Below are 20,165 nucleotides of genomic sequence, written 5' to 3'. Positions count from 1 at the left end.
TCACCGACCGTGTAAAATGACGCTCAAGACCCCTTGTCCCCCACCCGTGTCCAGAACAATCCCTCCTCTTGGTGGGTGGACACGGGACTAACCACTTAGTTTTTGAGCCAATTAATAATATTGATAGGAGGACACTAATCCCGACACTTAACAATTAATCCAATTAATGATGTTTATTTACTGATATTCTAATAATCAATGATGACGTAAAATGTCTCTTAAAAGGACCTGCGCGTCCGTTTTTTAATCACTTGCCAATAAATTTCCTCGAAGTTATTTTAACCTGAACCTTGTGTGTCAGACTTAATTACTTCAGCGTATATACGCAATTTATTTTATTGATTCGGACAGGAACAGATAGACATTTAAACATTTTGGTTTACTGCTAAAAAGTACCATAACACTACAGCTTCTTTCAGGTTACAGACCCAGTCGCTGTCAGGAGAGAACGTTGGGTATTATTGCCTAAAACGCACACAGTTTCCATCACTATTCTCTAGACCCCAGTTTAGTAAATAACCAGCATCAAGGATACACAGTATTTCACAGGAAGATATCAGACACCCTGACTTAAGAAATGACAAAAAGTTGTGGATTTTATGACTTTATTGATTCATTAGACAATGTTATCACACACCGATCCACGATTAGCAGGAACCCCATAAACCTCAACCTCGCACAGAGTCAGATGCTGCCTGCGGTCAGTGAGTATAATGGTGACATACTGTCCCTCTATTCCGTCACAGCAAATTTTCACTGAGGGAATGTCACTAGCAGGTATTTTGCCGCATCTGTGGGAGACAGAAGAATTTCAAACAAATGGCTTCTGGTGGAACATATTGTATAAACAAAGCTAGTAGTCAGATCTTTGTCCTCCAAGATTAGATTAAAATGCCAACACAGGCAAAAATGCAGGGTTATTAAATCCAAATGGTAGAAAGATCCAGTTTTTAAGTAAAGCAGAGTTGCAGAATATGCCAAGATAAACTTTAATTAATCTCACAGAACCGTGCCCTATGGTGTCAGATCAGTGGAGGATCTAAGAGATTATACACATTGACCCCCAGTTTTGTATTCCACCCCAGGACCAAGAGAACCTTACGACGACAGGAAGCAGGATTGGAACATTTACTAAAAAGTGAAAATAGCGAGCAATGTAAAGTAAACGCAAAGTAACTTCCAAATTTAGGACTGAAGTAGCCAAGCATGAAGCATAACGAGCAGATTTAGAGAATTCCCAGTTTTGGATTAAAGTTTGAATTTACATTTCAATTCAGTTTAGTGAATAACCCGGACAGAATGAGGAAGAAGTGGAGTAGATACAATCTCACCATTTAGTAGATTGTTCAGCTTATCGATATAAGTACCTTCCACCAGTGATAGGACAACGTTACCAGTTATTCTATTTCAGCCTAGAATTTACTGAACCCACATGACTTCTCCACAATTCCCAGATGTGGTAAATTCTGCCCAAACTACTCACAAAATGTTTTTTTTGTAGTCGTCAGAGTCTCCTACATAGATCTCTGCTCCATATAGCCGCTCTCTGCAGCAGTCTTTCCGGTTAACCACAAAAACAGCGCTGATTTTATAGCTTTCTGTTAGGTTGAGCCTCCACCAGGGCGAATAGTCCAGATCTGTGTGCGTGCAGGATCCACCTTGATAGGTTGCTTCCATATTCCCGTCCACAGCAAGTCGGGGTCTCCCACCTCCGATTACCGAGCTCTGGCAGACTGGATGATTTAGTGCCACATTCCGCTCTGAAAACCAAAAATATGAAAGCAGGAATGTTTAAATATATTGTGGAAGTACATATGGGGTTGTGCTTCCTAATTGGGACAAGCATCTGCAAGATTGGAATTAAGAAAAGTCCCTCCCCCTTTACCCTATAGAGGGCTTCCCCCAGCAAACCCACCTCAGTTGTAGCAAGAATAAACACCCACGCCCTATATCGCAAGCAAAGTTTGTAATTCAGAGATTTGTACCGCGCCACCATAAGGAAAAGATGTAAAAAATAAAAATATATTTTTGGGACATATGGTGACAGGATGTATGGGATATAGCAAGATTCCCAATCGGGTGGGCCTTATGCCCCAACACAATTTTAGAGGAAGAGTGTACCTCTAGCCTGACAAAGGTGCTAAAAGAGGACCAAGAAGCAGCCTTGTTGATTTTGTCGGGTGAAGCAAGAGCTCTCTGCCTATGACGTGGCCATTGCCTTGTGGAATGTACTGTGAGAAGCTGGCGTAGGAAAGCTACTGAAGTGCAAGCCATTTTGATAAACCAAACAACGAGAAACAGCATTACGAAAGGCTTCATTCTCATTAAAAACTTCCTTAGATGACAAACTGGTGATCTGGTTCACTGTAATCGACTGATCTTAATAGGTAGACCTGTAATGCCCTTTTTAACCTCTAGTATGCCACCTTTGTTCCAGCAGGGAAGTGGCATTGTTGTAGAAGGATGTGCAAAAGAGGAGCTGATAAACGGCTCTTAAGGATAACTCTGGAAGAATTGAATGTTTATGATGAAACTCTACTTTACCCTGACAGAATATACCAAATTCTACTGAAGAAAGCCTGAAGCTAGCCTACTCCAAATCCAAGACCTTCACATTTTTGACCCAGAGAAATTTCCACTGTAGCGGCCATATTTTAGATTTTACCCAGTTGAAGTAAATTTCGCTTTATTAGAAGTTGGACCTTTCCTGTGCAGTCAGATGCAGAGATAATGTATTAGGGTTAACCCGAACACCATAAAACATGAGTTTCTTGGAGGAAGATGAAATCTCTTCAATCCACTTATGGCGCATCTTCTGAAAACTTCTTGAGGGACAGGTGGTTATTTATCTCTGATCTATATACACCATGCAGTTTCCTTTCTGCAGAATTGAAGATTATTAGTATACTAAAGCTAGCATAATCTTAAAGGGACACTATAGTCACCTGAACAACTTTAGCTTAATGAAGCAGTTTTGGTGTATAGAACATGCCCCTGCAGCCTCACTGCTCAATCCTCTGCCATTTAGAAGTTAAATCCCTTTGTTTATGAACCCTAGTCACACCTCCTTGCATGTGACTTGCACAGCCTTCCATAAACACTTCCTGTAAAGAGAGCCCTATTTAGGCTTTCTTTATTGCAAGTTCTGTTTAATTAAGATTTTCTTATCCCCGGCTATGTTAATAGCTTGCTAGATCCTGCAAGAGCCTCCTGTATGTGATTAAAGTTCAATTTAGAGATTGAGATACAAGTATTTAAGGTAAATTACATCTGTTTGAAAGTGAAACCAGTTTTTTTTCATGCAGGCTCTGTCAATCATAGCCAGGGGAGGTGTGGCTAGGGCTGCATAAACAGAAACAAAGTGATTTAACTCCTAAATGACAGTGAATTGAGCAGTGAAATTGCAGGGCAATGTTCTATACACTAAAACTGCTTTATTTAGCTAAAGTAATTTAGGTGACTATAGTGTTCCTTTAATTTTAGTAATGACAGGTGAGTATTTGCATAATCTCCAGCAGCACAGAAACAGTGACAACCAATCAGAAAAGTCAGATGGCACATAAAATGCCCTGACAGTGACATAATTTCCTCTTTGTAGCGAGGATATAAACCGGTAGAATAAAACAAAGATTTAAATGATAATATCAGTCCAACAATATTTGAATACCAATGGAAGCTTCTAACATGTACGTAGAAAGATTAGTCCATCCTTGATCAGTATCAAAGCATGCTGAAAGATAAATAAGTGAAAGGTTTCTGAAGTGGCAAGTTGCCAGCATATAATGTATATTCTATTACACCAACAACTATAATGCACGTTATGCCAATGTGGTGGAATCTCAGTAAAAGTAAATTTATTAGTACAAGATTGCCACATGGTATGTGCATTTGCATATGTTGATGTACCAGTTAAGTCAGTTACACGTAGCCAAGAAACAATCAGTAGTGTAAGGAGCATAAGTAGGAATACAGGATATACGAGTATTTCCCCTCCTCCATTGTGCTGGGCAAGCCATGTGGTCAAACAGGATTTTAGTCTATTCGGTTGATTAGATAAGAGTATGTGTAGGTTGAACTGATTATGGGAGGAGCTACATGCCTATATAAGGGACCTACACTCAGTGGCGTACACACAACCCATGGGGCCCCGGTGCGAAAACTGATCCGGGGCCCCCTCCTCCCCGCGCGAGCGCTTACTCTGCGCAGGCTGGGGCCGCAACACATGGCGGCGGGCACCTGGTCGCAGGGCTGCGACCCGTGCGACCGCGGTATGTATGCCAGTGCATGCATATACACTTAAAGGACCACTACAGACACCCAGATCACATCAGCTCAATGAAGTGGTCTGGGTGCCAGGTCTCTCTAGTTTTAACCCTGCAGCTGAAAACATAGCAGTTTCAGAGAAACTGCTATGTTTCACTGAGGGTTAATCCAGCCTCTAGTGGCTGTCTCATTGACAGCCGCTAGAGGATTTTCTGCGATTCTCACTGTGAAAATCACAGTGAGAAGACGCTGAACGTCCATAGGAAAGCATTGAGTAATGCTTTCCTATGGGCGGTTTGAATGCGCGCGTGGCTCTTGCCACGCATGTGCATTCGGAGCTGAGAGGCGGATGGGGACGGAGAGATCCCCAGCGTTAAGGGAGTCCGGCGCTGGAGAAAGGCAAGTGCTTAAGACACACACACACACACACACTAACACTAACACACACTAACACTAACACACTCAAACGTTGTTTTTTTTTAATTTAATCCCCCCAGCCTCCTTACCTGTGGGAGAGCTGGGGGAATTCCCTGGGGTCCAGTGGTGTTGCTGGCCAGGCTGTCACCCGGCTGGCTGGCGGGCGCGCAAGGGAGCACTGTCCCCTGGGTGCTCCCTCTTCAGCTCCCTCGCGCGCCGCGTATTGATGCCGAAGCCGGAAGATGACGTCATCTTCCAGCTCCGGTTTCAGTGCGGTGCGCGAGGGAGCACCCAGGGGACAGTGCTCCCTCGCGCGCCAGTCGGGTGACAGCAGGGCCAGCCTCGGGGGTGCCTGGAGGTGGCCGGCTCCTGGGCCCCCCAGCAGAAGAGGCTGGCCCTGTGGGTACATACCGGGTCGCAGGGCGGCCGGGCCCCCTGGTGGGCCGGGCCCGGTCGCAGCCGCGACCCTGGTATGTACGCCACTGCCTACACTGTATGATCAGGACTCAGACTTTGCTGTTTTTTGGTGACATTAGTCCCTCTGAGTCCCGGTCGGTGAATCGAATAAAGAATCTCTTCCTTCCTGAAGAAACCTGTGTCCATCTCTCTGTGCTTGGCTTCCGTCAGTTCCTCCGGTATCACCAACTGTAACCAATTTAACAAAGTCAATGCTATATACCTATGTTACATCAATATCATAGACGATATAAACCAGATATCATTTAGAACGTTTACAAAATTACATCACAACCAATAGGATGGGAAATACTCGCCTCCTGTCATTACTAAAATTATTAGTACACTAACGCTAGCATAGTCTTCAATTTTACCACATGACAGGAGGCTTCCGATTTGCATTTTTAACGGTGTGAATTAACCAAAGTTAAAGAGGTATGCGAAGTCTGCCTAAAGTAGAACGGTCTAAATGTGCTCTCACGTGTCCAATCTGCACAATGCATAATATCGGCCAGGGAAGCTCCTGCCGACAATGCCAGTGAAGCGGCCGCACCCCCGACGGAGTTCCAAAATATGGTTCAATGCAGCAGGGCCAGATTAAGAGCCCAGTGGGCCTGGTGCTGACAATTATGATGGGCCTAATTACAGAATATTATCGACCAAAAACACTAAAACAGTCATACCTCCCAAGCATCATATATCTGATGGAGATGTGTTGAGAGGGAAACTCAGAGGGTGCAGCTATACAAAAACCACACTAAGCTAATCTCTCTAATTTATGCTTAGCTTTCAAGTAAATCCATAACCCCCAACAGCAGTGTCCAGTGAAGCAGGAAGTCAATGTGCAGGGTAAACGAGTGTGCCACTGGTGCGAATCACGTGACCAGACCTGCCAAAAGGGGTGAACATGCCCAAAAAGGGGGCACGTTTGTCCAAAGAATTGGAAGGCCTGTCTGGCATGAATACATGTCAGGCTGCCTGCCAATCATGCAGGCTGTCCAACTAAGGGCATACTATGCAGGCAGCACCCTGAGCTTGACATGAATGCATCAAATGATGCGCCTACTCCACGCTTTTTAAGGACTGTCCCCTAGCACTCACATGTCCACTTGTCTCCTTATCATCTTACTAGCAGGCAGAAGTCTCTGGTATATAGTCTGAGACAGAGAAAAGGTGTATGTAGTGAGTGTAGAAGAAAGGGGACATGCCACAGTGTTAGAGAGACCAAAGTCTGCATTATCTGAACTAATTTTGTCAGCCAGTCCACACAGGTTTTGTTCTCATGCATCCCTCTTAAGCTTCCAAACTTAAAGGGACACTATAGTCACCAAAACAACTACAGCTTATTGTATTTGTTCTGGTGAGTAGAATCATTCCCTCCAGGCTTTTTGCAGTAAACACGGTCTTTTCAGAGAAAATAACTCTGATGGGCACTCCTTAGATGGCTGCTAGAGGTGCCTCCTGGGGCAGTACTGCCTAGTGTGCAGCACCATCATTCAGTGTCTCCACCCTCTGCATGCAGACACTGAAATTTCCTCATAGAGTGGCATTGAATCAGTTTATCTGCATGAGGAGATGCTGATTGGCCAGGGCTATGTTTGAATTGTGCTGTCTCTGCCCCTGATCTGCCTAGTCCTATGGGGAAGCATTGTAATTTGTGCAGACCACCACTTCTGATGATGTCAGCAGACAGTCAGTTCAGAGGCAGACAGGGACAGAGCCAGCAGCTGCATACTTGAATACAAGTAAGAGTTTACTATATTTAGGGAGGCAAGAGGGACCCGGGGAGGGGAAGGGGGGGTAAATTGTGGTTTTAACATAAGGTCAGAAATACATGATTGTGTTCCTGACCCTCTAGTGTTCCTTTAACCCCTTAAGGACACATGACATGTGTGACATGTCATGATTCCCTTTTATTCCAGAATTTTGGTCCTTAAGGGGTTAAGCAAGAGTATGTGTAGAGTAGTTAGGGTTGCCACCTTTCTTGGAAAAAAAAATACCAGCCTTATACATTTGAATAGTTATGCGTGACATCACATGATGTAAATCACAAGGGGTGACCTAAGAGAAAGTTCTGTAAAATCACCAACTACTCAGTTTGATTCTGCTGTATAGATGGATTGCTCCCAGTGTCTCAGTCTCGCAAGTCACCCAGTGTCTCACTGTCCCCATGTCTCACTGTGTCCCCATGTCACTGAGAGACCCGGGGACACAGACACTGGGAGACATGGGACACATGGGGGCACAGACACTGGGAGATTAGGGGACACCGAGACACTGTGTCTCCGAATGTCCCTCAGTGTCCCCATGTCTTCCTACTGCCTTTCCCCCCCATCCCTCACTTACCTGAGCTGTAGAGCTCCTGTCTGGACTGTGCTGTGTAGCTGCTCCCCCATGGATCAGTGATTAGTAGAGAAAGGCAGGGAGGGATATGCTGTAACAACCTATAGCCTCTCTCCACTCACAGTGACCCCTACTGGCCGGTGCTGGTATTGCAGAGTAATTTCCATATATACTGAGAAAAAATACCTGCATTTGTATTGCCTGTATAACTGCAATACGGTCACTGGCCAGGCAGCCTCAAATACCAGCTGTGCGAGTAAAATACAAGTCAGGTTACAAACCTAAGAGTAGTGTGTAGTAAAAAAAAAAAAAAAAAAAAAAAAAAAAAAACTTTTTTAAATGGGCCTGCATCTCAATCAGCCCCTATTTTAATCCGGCCCTGCAGGCTAACGCTAGAAGCCAGTGAATCCATCTGGCCAAGGTCTTAGACACCGGCCCACACACACACATAAAATCAGAAGCTGACCCGCCGACCATGTTAGGTGGGGAGCTGAGACTTCTATAGAAACGCATTAATGTCCTAACCACACAGAGTCTGGGATCTGAGGTAACCTCTTCTGGAGTGAAGGTGAAACTGTTGACAACACCCGAACATCTGATACGCAACAAAACGAGACATAGTAAAAAGGGGTGAGTTTGGCTGAAATTTGTTTCAGCGAAAGGTACGGGTTATCTGGCCACTCCCTCAGGAAGTGTATCACCACATCCACATGCCAGTGGCATGAATATTTCGGTGCTGGAGGTCTTGACCGCTTGGCATCCCAAAGCAAGCGTCAAACAGGTCTTGACTGCCCGGAATGCCCTGCATTGGTACGTGCGCTGCCAATATGGCCGATCTAATCACATTAAGGGATCGTACCAGCGCCCTTGTGAGAACAGGTGAGAGAGAGTTTAGTATCACAGGAATAGGTGCTGTAAAAGGGATCGGAGTCCCTCTCCATACACCAACTATTCCAGGCTGTCCATGCGGAAATGTAACATCTTCTGGTGCCGGGAGCCCATGAATACCAAGGGAGGTCTTTGGTAGATTGCGATAGGCCCTGGACTGACAAGGAACCCCAGAAATCGTCCAGACTACCAGGTCTAGCTTCTGATCTAGAACAAGGGGGTGATGTTCCCCTCGTGGTCCTGTCAGAAGTAGAGGGAAGGATCGGTGTCATAGGACATCTCTAATAGGTCCGAGAACCAGGCCTGGCTCTGCCAAAGGGGAGTGATAAGCAGTAGGGATATCTTGTGGATCCGTACAGGTCGAATCACCCTTGCAATCATGGAAAATGGGGAAGGCATATGCCCCCTGTTTTGGCCATGTTTGCAGGAACACATCCACTGCCTTGCAATTTGGGTCCGGAAGCCAACTGTAGTAGTTCGGTAGTTGGTCCGGAACGCGAATAGATCCAGACTCAATGGGTGTTTTCAGAGCCTCAATTGTTGGAATATTGAGGTGTTGAGTTTCCAGTCACTGTTGTCTCTCCATTGTCGAGAGAACCAGTCTGCCATCAGGTTGGCAGTTCCTGGTAGATATTCCACCCACAGCGTGATAGGCAGAACTGGTATATGTCCTTGGTGGCCTCCGTGAGGGCTTGTGATCTGGCTCCGCCCAGGCAGTTGATGTATTGTACCGCCGAAATATTGTCCATGCAGAGCAGAATGCAGCAGTCGGACAAGTCTTCGGCAAGGCTGCGAATGGCGAAGGATCCCGCTATCAATTCCAGGCTGTTGATGTGGAGGTCGGTTTCTTCACCCTGCCAAGGTCCCCCTGTGGAGGAGTCTGCGCAGTGTGCGCCCCCACCCCAGAGGCTTGTGTCTGATTCCACGATGAAGTCTGGGGATGAACCAAAGATTGCTTTGCCATTCCAGGCTTGCATGTGTAGCAGCCACCATCGAAGTTCTGTCCGAACGTCTTCTGAGAGCTGGATCCAATGATCATATGAGTGACCCGAGCGCAGGCATCACGCTTTCAGGCGTTGCATGGCTCTAGTGTAGAGGTCCAGGGAATATTGCTTGGATTGAGGACGAGAGTAGGCCCACAATCCGCGCAAGCATCCTGAGGGGAAAAGTCTCCATCCAGATCTCTTTTTGACTTGAGGCCATCAAAGGCCTAACAGTAGGCCTTTGGCTTCTGGCCCAATTTCTTTGTGGCGAATATCCTGAGGGACGAAGAGTGGTACTTCTGCTCGTCCAAGAAGGTACCATCTTCAGCTTTTGGGACCCTCCGGGCAGGTTTGTGTCCGTCCATCTCCCTGAGGATGGTCTCCGACATATTTTTAGGATGACTGCGGTAGGTCCTGCCAGTCGTCCTCATTCGAAAGGGAGGCGTCTTCGCGCCACTAATCCACAACGTTAAGATTGCCGTGTGGGTCATATTCCTCATCTGAGGAAGGTGGTTGAGGGGAGCAAGATCCCGCTGTTCCACATGTTTGGGCCATTTAACCGGTGCCTTGCCTTTTGGTTCTAGAGGCTGGGGGGCTTGTACCCTTCCAGTGTCGTTTGGACTTCGACAGTTCTGAGCCCGAGGCCTCCGTCATATCAGGTGGGCCTGTGTCTCCCTGGGGTAGGGGTAGTGCTCGTAACAGAGCCTTCTCTGCTGAGGCTGCAACCACAGCGTTAATCATCGCCTGGAAGTCTTGGGTCGGTTGCGGTGTGTCTTCCATGTCTGGAACGGTCGTGTGTGAAACAGTGACGGACAGTGAGGTGCAATAGTGGCAGGGTAATCACCTAGAGGTATCAGCCTCCTCGTACAACAGGGGCGAGCCCAGGGTATAGTGACCCAATTTTTTTTTATTTATTAATGCCTGTGAGTGTATAGTAGTAATGTGTGCCAATGTGGGAGGGCCCTCTCACCTGATAGAACAGGGGGATACCCTTGAAAGATAGCGGAGACCTGAGTGTCTTTTATGTACTGGGTGTACCACCGTTTTACCCGGAGTTGAAACCACAATCTCTTCAGATTAGTGTGTCACAGAGGGACATTCAGTGCATAAATTTGCTACCATAGCAGACCCGCATACAATTATTAGCTGTGGTTCGCCCCAGGTGGTGCACCGTGACAGAGGACACCAACATTAACCATAGGCACAATATCCAGTAGACACTGATAGCTGGGGGGGTGGTCAGCCCAGGTGGCATGCCATGAAAAACGCCAGTAGACAGCCACAGTATTGTTTGTACTACCGGTACAGTACATATGTAAATAACCCTGTGCAGGGTAACAGTAAATATGCACTCAGGCAGTATAGTATATACACTCAGTCTCCTTGAGGAAAAAAAATAAAAAAAAAGTGATGGCACATTTACAAGCATTTTTGAAGAAAAAAAAAAAAAAAATACCCAGAGGACACCCACGTTCAATATACATGTATCCATGTACTCTGCAATACACTCAGTTTCCTTAATGATCCTGCAGGCAAATCGTATCCAGCAAATGGAATGGTACTGTTTCTTTAATGTAAAACTGACAGGCAGTGTTCAAACATCCATGATATGTATGTGGCGATCAGTTTGATCTGAGCTGATTTACTGTGGAGGCGATCCTGAGAAAGGACAAGCAATGCAAGGTGCAGATCGGGGGGTGAGCCATAAAAAATACCCAGAGGGGGCACACGTTCAATATGTGCACTAGGTACATTAACTATAAATGTATCCCTGTGAAGGGTACTCTGAAATACACTCAGTTTCCTCAATGATTCCGCATGCGAAACATCTCCAGCAAGTGGACAGGTACTGTTGCTTTAATGTAAACCTGACCTGATATGTATGAGGAGATCTTGTTTATCTGGGCTTTTACAGTGAAGGCAATCCTGAAAAAAAAAAAACCAAAAAAAAACAAAAAAACACAATGCTAAAGGTGCAGATCAGGTGCTTTCCAATCCGTCAAAGTAGTAGGAAAAAATGGCCGCCGTGAATCTCGCGATACCAGCGAGGTCCAAGATGGCGCCGTCAGCAATGCTCTTGCTTGTCGCAGGCCGGCTGCTCTGACCTGTGCAGGCTGGAGCAGCAAAGAAAGAGGGAGTGATGTCACTGTTGGGGCCTTCTATGGGCCATCCGACTTTTTTCTGATTGGTTGTTACTGTGCTGCTGGAGATTTTCAGTAAAGAGTTATGCAAATAGGAAGTCTCCTGTCATGTGGTAAAATCAGTCACATAAGCATCAGTTTCGATTCTGAACCAAATAATTTAAATTCAAAAACAGGTCTAAAGGAACAATCCAGCTTTGAGATCTAGGAGATTCCTGAGGAACTTAACTACGTGTTCACTAGAACCATAGCCAACTCCTTGTATACAACAGGGACACGGTTTCTGTAAATAGCGTACCAGATGTTTGGAAGACAAATAAAAACAAGGAATAATTTGGCAGACTCGTAAAGAGCAAGCAGTGCCCTCTGTACTAGATAAGGAAACCAGTGATTGCAAATAGATTCCCCTTAAAAGCCAGGGAAGAGATTAAGATCTATATGGGTTCCCAAATGTATCCTGGGAATGTTAAAGAACCACTAGTTTTCCTGGCACTATAGTGTGCTGAGGGTGTCCGTCGGGCTGGATGGGCTCCCTCGGCGCTGGGGACTCTCCTCCTTTCCCCGTCATCGGCTGAATGCGCAGCAAGAGCCACGTGTGCAGTCAGTCCATAGGAAAGCATTGAGAATGCTTTCCTATGGACGCTGGCGTCTTCTCACTGATAAAAAATAAATAAAAAAAAATAAAAAAAAAACACAGTGAGAAGTGTGGAAGCGCCTCTAAATGAGACAGCCACTAGAGGCTGGATTAACCCTAAAGTAAATATAGCCGTCTCTCTGAAACGGCTATGTTTACAGCAGAAAGGGTTAATCCTAGGTGGACCTGGCACCCAGACCCCCCCCCCCCCCCCCCCCAATAGTCTAAGGTCTCGGCCGTCTTGACCACAGAGTATTTAAAGCAGCTATTTCACCTATGGGATTAGGGAAGAGAACTGCAGAACTTTCTGGCTTCCCAGTGTATCTTGGATGTAACCTTTACCCCATTTAATGGTTAACATATTAAACATCAGCATAAATGCATAATCCAAGGCCATTTTATCAAACCCTGCACCAAGCGTAAAAAGGAATACCACAGACTGGCGGATCTATACGCAAGTACCGTGCAACTAGATCGGGAGCATAGGGTGGCCCCCTCGGAAGACACCTACCGGGCACTACTGGAAGCGCGCAGGGATCTGAAGAAGCTCCTCACACAATTAACGCATACGCTACGCAAATCGCACAGGTACATCTACGAACACTAACAAGTGTGGCTGCATGCTGGCCAAAATGCTACAAAAGACTAGCACAGATTACCACGCTCCGGACGAAGGGAGGTGCCCTCACGAGATTACCAAATCAAATCGCAGCAGAATTCCAGGACTTCTACACCAAGCTATATAACCTTCCGTCCGAAGGAGGGGGAAGGGGTGGGGGGGGATTAGAAACGAACCAGGCACAGTTGACGGAGAAGAGTGAATATTTGGAACATTTGCACCGGAAGCTCTCGCAGTCCCAAAAAGAAGACGACCTAGAATCCCCAATCACGCTAGGTGAGCTCCTGGGATCAGTAAGGCACCGGCCCGGATGGCCTCCACCTTAAGAATTTTAGGGAGATCCACATGCCTGAACTCTTAACAGGGCTAAACTCCATTCTGGAAGGGGGGGGGGGGGAGAGAAGAGGAGGTTCCCGGGGATACCCTCATGGCAATGGTGGCAGTCATCCCAAAATAGGGGGAAGGACCCTACTGCGTGCACTAGCTACAGACCCATCTCCCTCCTCAACGCGGAACCTCAAGCTCTTTACTAAGATCCTGGCACTTCGGGTGGGCCTTGTTTCCCCGAACCTAGTGCATCCAGACCAGACGGGCATCATCCCGGGAGGCCAAAGATAACAGTTCGAGCCTTCAACATCATTCACGCCACCCGGAACACCGCCCGCGGTAGCTTCCTCCTTTCGACCGACGCCGAAGAGGCGTTTGACCGGGTGGACTGGCAATTCACGAGCTTTGGCCCACACGTGTTGCTGTGGATAACAGCTATTATGTAGCTCCGAGGGCTCGCTTGCGGATCAATGGTGCCCTGTCCCCATCATTCGCTATATGGAATGGTACGAGGCAGGGGTGCCCCCTGTCCCCCTTTTATTCACCCTCACCCTGGAACCATTCCTGGAGGCAATCAGGCGGGACAGGAATGTTGCAGAATCAATGTCATCAAAATGAACCTTTTACCGCGGCTCTTGTACCACTTTCAGACTATCCCGATTAGAATCCCCTAGGCTTTCTTTAAAGCCATGAATATGGACATCCGAAGATTAGGATAGAATTAAGTGCACACAGCTGACCCAGCCAAAACATCTGGGCGGGGTGGGACTCCCGGACCTGCAGTCCTACTACCATGCCGCTCACCTTCTCAGAATAGTCGACTGGCACGTCCCCTAAACAGACAAGCACTGGGTCCACCTGGAGCGCACGCAAGCCCAAGGACAACTCCCGTTGGTAACGTGGCTCCCCCACCCCCTACAGACTAGAGACATCTGTGATCACCCGATGGTTGGGGCAACCCTGCGAGTGTGGTTGAACCTACCATATAAACTGAACCTCTCCACCAACCTGTCCCCCCTGACACCAGTGGTCTATAACCCGGAAATAGCGGGAGGTCTGGGAAGGCCAGACGGGTTGCATTTGAGAGACTGGTGTACAAACTGCCAAATCCAGCCCCTCAAGACTTTGCTGACACAAGCTCAGGCTACAGGGTTGCTGCGATTCCGGTACCATCAGATGCGACACTCATGCCGCACGCTACCTGGTTTGCAGCTGATACACAGGGACTTGACATACTTTGAGTCCTTGTGCCATGAAGGGGGGACGCATCTGCCACAGGGCATCTCGGTCCTCTACGCCAATCTTATTAGGGCTACACGGCCGCCGCCCGCCCCCTACCAGTCACAGTGGGAACAAGCCACGGGGACCGTCCTGATGGACGCCAAAAGGAAGATCCACGCTCTGACACACCAGGGAACAGTTACCATAATTCGGGAGCTTAATTACAAGCTCCTGACCTGTTGGTATAGGACGCCCGCCAGACTATGCCGCATGGGACTGACACCGACAGCCCGTTGCTGGAGATTTGGAACAGCGGATGGTACGAACTTGCACATTTGGTCACCTTCATAGCCATAGCCACCTTCTGGCAACAAATACACGGAAAACTGGGGGAGATCTTGGATTCGGATGTTCCGCTGCAGCCCCTCCCTATGTTGCTCCACCACACTGGGATGCCGCTTGGCAGATACAAAGTCCCTAACGAAACACTTCCTGAACACGGCTAAGAGCCTGATTCCTACCAAAATGGAAATCGCAGCTGGTGCCGACTGTGTCGGAATGGACAGAGAAGGTAGAAGAAATCTTTAACATGGAAAGCATCAAGGTAGACCTACACGGCACAGGAGAGCAATGCTCGCGACTATGGGGTCCCTGGATTGACTACATGGCATGCAGGTCTTCAGAAGCCAAATCGAGCGTTGCACGCCACGGGCCGGAGGGCCCCCTGCTCTTGACCGCACACAAAATCCTCCCCTCTGCCTGTGATAATGAGATTAACCATTGTGTTCAGTAATCATATCACAGGCAGAGGGGAGGATTTTGTGTGGGAGTGCCTGTGTGTATTGTACGGATTGATTGGTTGTTCTGTAAAACCCTGTGGGCTGTACTGTGTTTGGCCCAGGACAGGGAGTTCCTGCTTAACCCTCAAAGTGAAGTGTCGTCTCATTATTGGGGGAGGATTTATTGTATGCTGTTCCAGTTTGACTGCTAGGAGTGTAAACCTATTCGCATGGTTTGTCCTATTTGGCTGTATACAGCATTCATATGCTTGAGAGAATGTATATGTTTCTCCGGTTCGGTAATTGTGGTGTCGGCTGCAGTGCTTGGAGTCCTCAGGAAACGCTAGCAGCATCCTTCAACGGAGGTACCTAGTTGGGGTGCCAGGCGATCCGTTACATTGTCCACATAATACATCACACTCCATGACATAACCAAAGGGATGACTACGAGACCATCCGCAAAACCATACCCCCAGATAGACGCGAGGGCCCACGCCAAACCTGGCGTCTAGCCCTGAGCTGGAGCCTCACGTGCTGGACCAGGCTGGGGCCCGCAGAACCGCGGGAGACCGGCACCATGGGACCCCGTGGTACGGAATGCAGAGCTTATGACCGACAGAAGTCATCAGGGTCTAACCCGGGACCCACTTAAGACTCCACCCACCTGGCGCACTCCCTATAATTGCACTCACAGGGTTTACGAATAGTACCACGGGTCATGTTGGCCCTGCCGGTGCGTACCCGATAGACGCCCGATGCGAGACCTTGACCGGTTCAATCCCGTAATACAGGTCCGACAGACTACCTTACCTCTTAAGGTCTACATTGTGTAAGTGTGGGAGTCAAACTCATCACTATAGAACCCCCCCCCCCCCCCCCCCCCCCACCATGCAAAGTGGGCCAATGGGTGTGATTCTTCAGCACATTGGGTAGACGATCGGACATGAGCAGCCAACACGTTTATGGAGTTACACTGCTAGACTTTCAGAGGTCTTTAAATCCAGTTGCAACGCATTAAAGGTTTCCTGACAGCTCTCGGTCAATGGACTTGAATTGAGGCCATAGTTATTTCCTTGCTTAAAGACTGCGGGTAAGATAATAGCCACCCATGGGAAGGGCAGGGTACAAAAACAAGTCACTAGAAAGTCACTAGAAAGCCAACATGACAACAGGCAGCCCTGTCGGTAATTAAGTGGGTTTCCACTTGAGACTAGCCACACTTCTGCACCACCCAATATCGCAACGTATGATCACCCATTTATAGCAGTTGAAAATTTTGTTCGAACGCGCACTCTTAGTTCCTACTTTTATCTTCCCATGGTTTGACTGAACATTTGTTTACTGCTCTAAGCGTTGTAATATCGCAATAACTTTCTTTGCCATCGTTTTTAACCTTTGCTTATTAACATTTATGTACAACGTAAAATGAAAAATAAAGATTGTCAAAAATAAATAATCAGGCAAGAACGGTTCGTTACACAGAATTTTACCCCATTTTCTGCATACAAGACAGACATGTGGTTTGAGGAACAGAGAACCTTCATAAAAGTTCAGAATATTATCCTGCCCCATGACCAATTCATTTCCAATGAACCTTCTTAGTACATCAGGTGGGAACCAACTCCACACAATATGATGAATCAGATATTTGTCTCAATAAGATTGAGACAAATACGCCAGAAGCCACATTAGATGTAGCCGAAGGCCTTCTCTTCCACCTGCCTCTTTGGACCGTCTCAGGCACAGCAGCTGATAAACGATTTGATTCGCCATAAGAATCCCAAGATAGGGCTTAATCTTGACACCAGGCTAAAGAAATTGCAGCACCTTGGTTAAAATTATATACCCCAGTACGATAGGAAGGGGAACAGCACAGATACTACAAGAAAAGCATGTTTATGGCAGAGGTGCATAAACAGACCATTAAGCAAAACTCCAATCATAACAGATTTTCAAAGTAAAGATTAGCAAATCTTACCTTGAAAACCTCTAAGCCGTGTGGGGGGCTGGTGACACAGGGAAACCTTCTGACAAGAGTCCTGCTGCAAGAGGGAACTGCACAACGTCTGCACTTGGCCTTTCCAGGAAGTTCTGGTTTGTGCATGCGCAAATGGAACTTTGGTGGAATTTGCGCATGCCAGGCGTGCGTTCCACTGCTGTGCGCAGGCCTGCCATGCACTTTCTTCCCAACGCCAGTACCTACTAAGCATACAAAGATCCTGGTGAAACTCTGTACCTCCATGGAAGGAACCTGGCGGCTCAGCCTGCCACCTGGACAGCTATTGGGCCTCATTCCCCAGGCAACCCATGTGCCTCACCTCCAACAGATGCCTGATCCGTCCCTTACTGTGACAAGGAAGAACTGGGGTGGGGAAGCCCCATCTTGCAGATGCTTGTCCCAATTAGGAAGCACAAGCCCATACATACTGCCACCATAGGTCAAAAAAATAAGGGATTTAATTCTAAAAGCTACAGGAAGTAAAAAAAAAAAAAATCCACAGATCGTGTAGTTAGAACATTGCATAACCAAGTCTATAATTATGGTGAATGTATGACCAACTAGCCATAGGATAAGGCCCTCCGCAGCAAACCTGCCCCATGCATTAGGAGGCAATAAAGGAAGTCCATTCATTGCAAATACAAGGCCTGTAAATGAGGAATGTGAGCGAAAGATATTATAGTCCCATTCACCCAGAGATCCTTACATCAACCCAGCCAGACCCAGTGATACGAGAACAGACCAGTTTACCATTTAGCAGCGGAACACAGGCAAATGCAAATTCATAGGAGCAGAATACAGAGAGAAGCAGGATCCAGGGCATCCTCCAGGGGGCAGTAGCAGCTGTAATCAGGAACAGAAAGAAAGACAGTTATTCTCTAAGCATCCATACTGCCTGCCGTGATAACCTAGTACAGGGGCTGGCAAACGTCCGCACTACATCCTCCGCAATGCAGAGACCCAGTGGAGATGTTCTCCATAACAGCTGGAGTGCACCTTCCCCCAGCATAGTGCGGACCACCCATATGGAGGGAGGGTAGCTTTAATGTTAGGGGGTGTGGCCAGTCCTGTGAAATACTAATAACCATTTATACAACTAAAATGTAATTTATAACAAGAACAATGTATCTTACACACGAACAATATGGAGCTCATAGGAAAGAGGGACTGTCCCTCCTAAATAGGGACACTTGGGATGTATGCGATAGGATCTCAGCCACCAAAATGTTGGAATATACAGACACTGTAGACCCCTAAAGCACTCGCAGTGCATGCCCGCTTTAATTTTATAGAGACTGTAGAGGTCAATAGAAACTAAAGACTGTAGCTTTTTATATATATAGCCCCCACTGGGGGAATACACATTTTCCTTGGAGTAAATATGTAAGATTTAGGATTTGTGTTCTTTAAGCCTCCCCATTACCATAACCACTTCTAACATCATTAACCCTCCTGCATGCGCTCACTATACTCAGATTCACACAATACAAACAGGAATACACACTTACATACACTGATACATATACAGCAGTCTAATCTGAACACAATTTAAACCCAGCCCTGGCTTAGGCCACACATAACATCAACTAGCTAGACATACAATGAATTACACACAATACTCACAGCCAAACTGACTGAAACTATTCTCCATTGTCATCAAAGGAATCTGAGTAAAGGAAGCGGATCAGTCTCCTTTTATTAGCCAAAGCTGCCAACAAACTCTGGCTGTGGACTACGCTGAGACCCCCCACAATGCTGGTGGTGGGGCTTATTCACTAAACTGTGAATTGAAATCTGAATGACAAACTAGTATGAATTAGTTAAATTGGAAATGAGCAGAATTGGAGAACATTTCCAATCCAGCCATTATGAAATGCATTTTAAAGTTCAATTATTACTGGCTTATTAATCAATACAGGAGATCAGACGCCCCCTATAGACTGGGTGGGATATTACTGGGTGGGAAGCACAATCCAGGTAGGGGAGGGGGTGAGATAAACCATATTTTCCGGATATCCCTGCAATGACTGCAGGCTGTCAATTAAGAACCATCTACTGGTAATTAAAAAGGGTAACTTTAAAATCTCTCCCATCCCATGGGCAGGTTATTGGTAGTAATTCGGTATTAATGAGTAGGAATGCAGGGCTTATTTACTAAACAATGAATCATTGGGAATTGCAAACTAATCACACAGCAGATCTGCCGCTTTTACAAGCTGTTATTTCATACAGAACAAGATCCGCTTTTTGGGGGGGGGGAGGGGGGGACAGTCTGGCTGCTTGTCAGCTTTACAGCCCAGAACCAACACTCCTATGCCTTCTCGTGGTGCTATTAAATGCTTCTCTCCATCTCAGAGTGTATGTGCATGATCTAAGCCGACGTCGGAGGGAGTGGGGGACGACACAGATAAAAAACAATAAACATGCAGCAGGCTTGCTGGGCAGTGGGAGGTTGAAAGAATGGCATCTTCTCTTTCTTCTACACTCACTACATCCACCTTTTTTCTGTCCCAGACTATATACCAGGAGCTCCTGCCTCCTAGTAGGAAGGTAAGGAGAGGAGTGGACCAGCGAGTGTTAGGTTACAGTCCTTAGAAAGCGTTGAGCGAGCGTATCATTAGACGCATTTATGCCACACTCAGAGTACTGTCAGCACAATATGGCCATAGTTGGCCAGCCTGCATGATTGGCAGGCAGCCTGACATGCATTCACGCCAGGCTGACCATCTAATTCTTCAAGCACACACGCCTCCTTTTTGGGCATGTTCCACCCTTTGGGCGGTTTTGGATACATGATTCTTGTCAGTGATCCACCTTTTTACCCCACCCACCGACATTCTACTTCACCGGACCTGCTGTTAGGGGGTATAGATTTACTTGAAAGATGAAAACGCAAGATTAGCGTAGGGTATGTGTTTGCTTATAGCTATATCGTGTGAGTTTCCTCTAGCACCACCTCCGCCAGATACATTGGAAGGTATGACCGTTTTAGTGTTTTTGGTCGATTAGATTCTGTAATCATGCCCATCATAATTTTCAGCAGAGGCACAATGGGCTCTTAATCTGGCACTGCCCTTTACAGGTCCAAGGTGATT

General features: G+C 46.8%; 1 protein-coding gene across 1 annotated transcript; it reads right to left on the bottom strand.

Annotated features, from left to right (window-relative positions):
* Window positions 1–598: 598 nt before the first annotated feature.
* On the bottom strand, window positions 599–18,726 carry LOC134607684 (fucolectin-1-like). Its single transcript, XM_063450227.1, has 4 exons — window positions 18,694–18,726; window positions 17,821–17,913; window positions 1,484–1,760; window positions 599–791 (listed from the first exon to the last, which is right to left on the bottom strand). Exons 1-4 carry the CDS (start codon window positions 18,719–18,721, stop codon window positions 617–619), a joined length of 573 nt encoding a protein of 190 aa, XP_063306297.1. The 5' UTR covers window positions 18,722–18,726; the 3' UTR covers window positions 599–616.
* Between the last annotated feature and the right edge of the window lie 1,439 nt (window positions 18,727–20,165).

This window comes from Pelobates fuscus, chromosome 4 (assembly GCF_036172605.1).
Source record: "Pelobates fuscus isolate aPelFus1 chromosome 4, aPelFus1.pri, whole genome shotgun sequence".
Classification (NCBI taxonomy): Eukaryota; Metazoa; Chordata; class Amphibia; order Anura; family Pelobatidae; genus Pelobates; species Pelobates fuscus.
Note: the sequence above shows the minus strand (reverse complement) of the source record. Positions and strands in the feature narration are given on the sequence as shown.

Coding starts and splice junctions, on each gene's coding strand:
- LOC134607684 (XM_063450227.1), bottom strand. CDS start 18,721: ATGGAGAATAGTTTCAGTCAGTTTGGCT. Junction 17,914..18,693: donor TAGTTTCAGTCAGTTTGGCT/GTGAGTATTGTG, acceptor TCCTGATTACAG/CTGCTACTGCCCCCTGGAGG. Junction 1,761..17,820: donor CTGTGTTCCGCTGCTAAATG/GTAAACTGGTCT, acceptor TTTGGTTTTCAG/AGCGGAATGTGGCACTAAAT.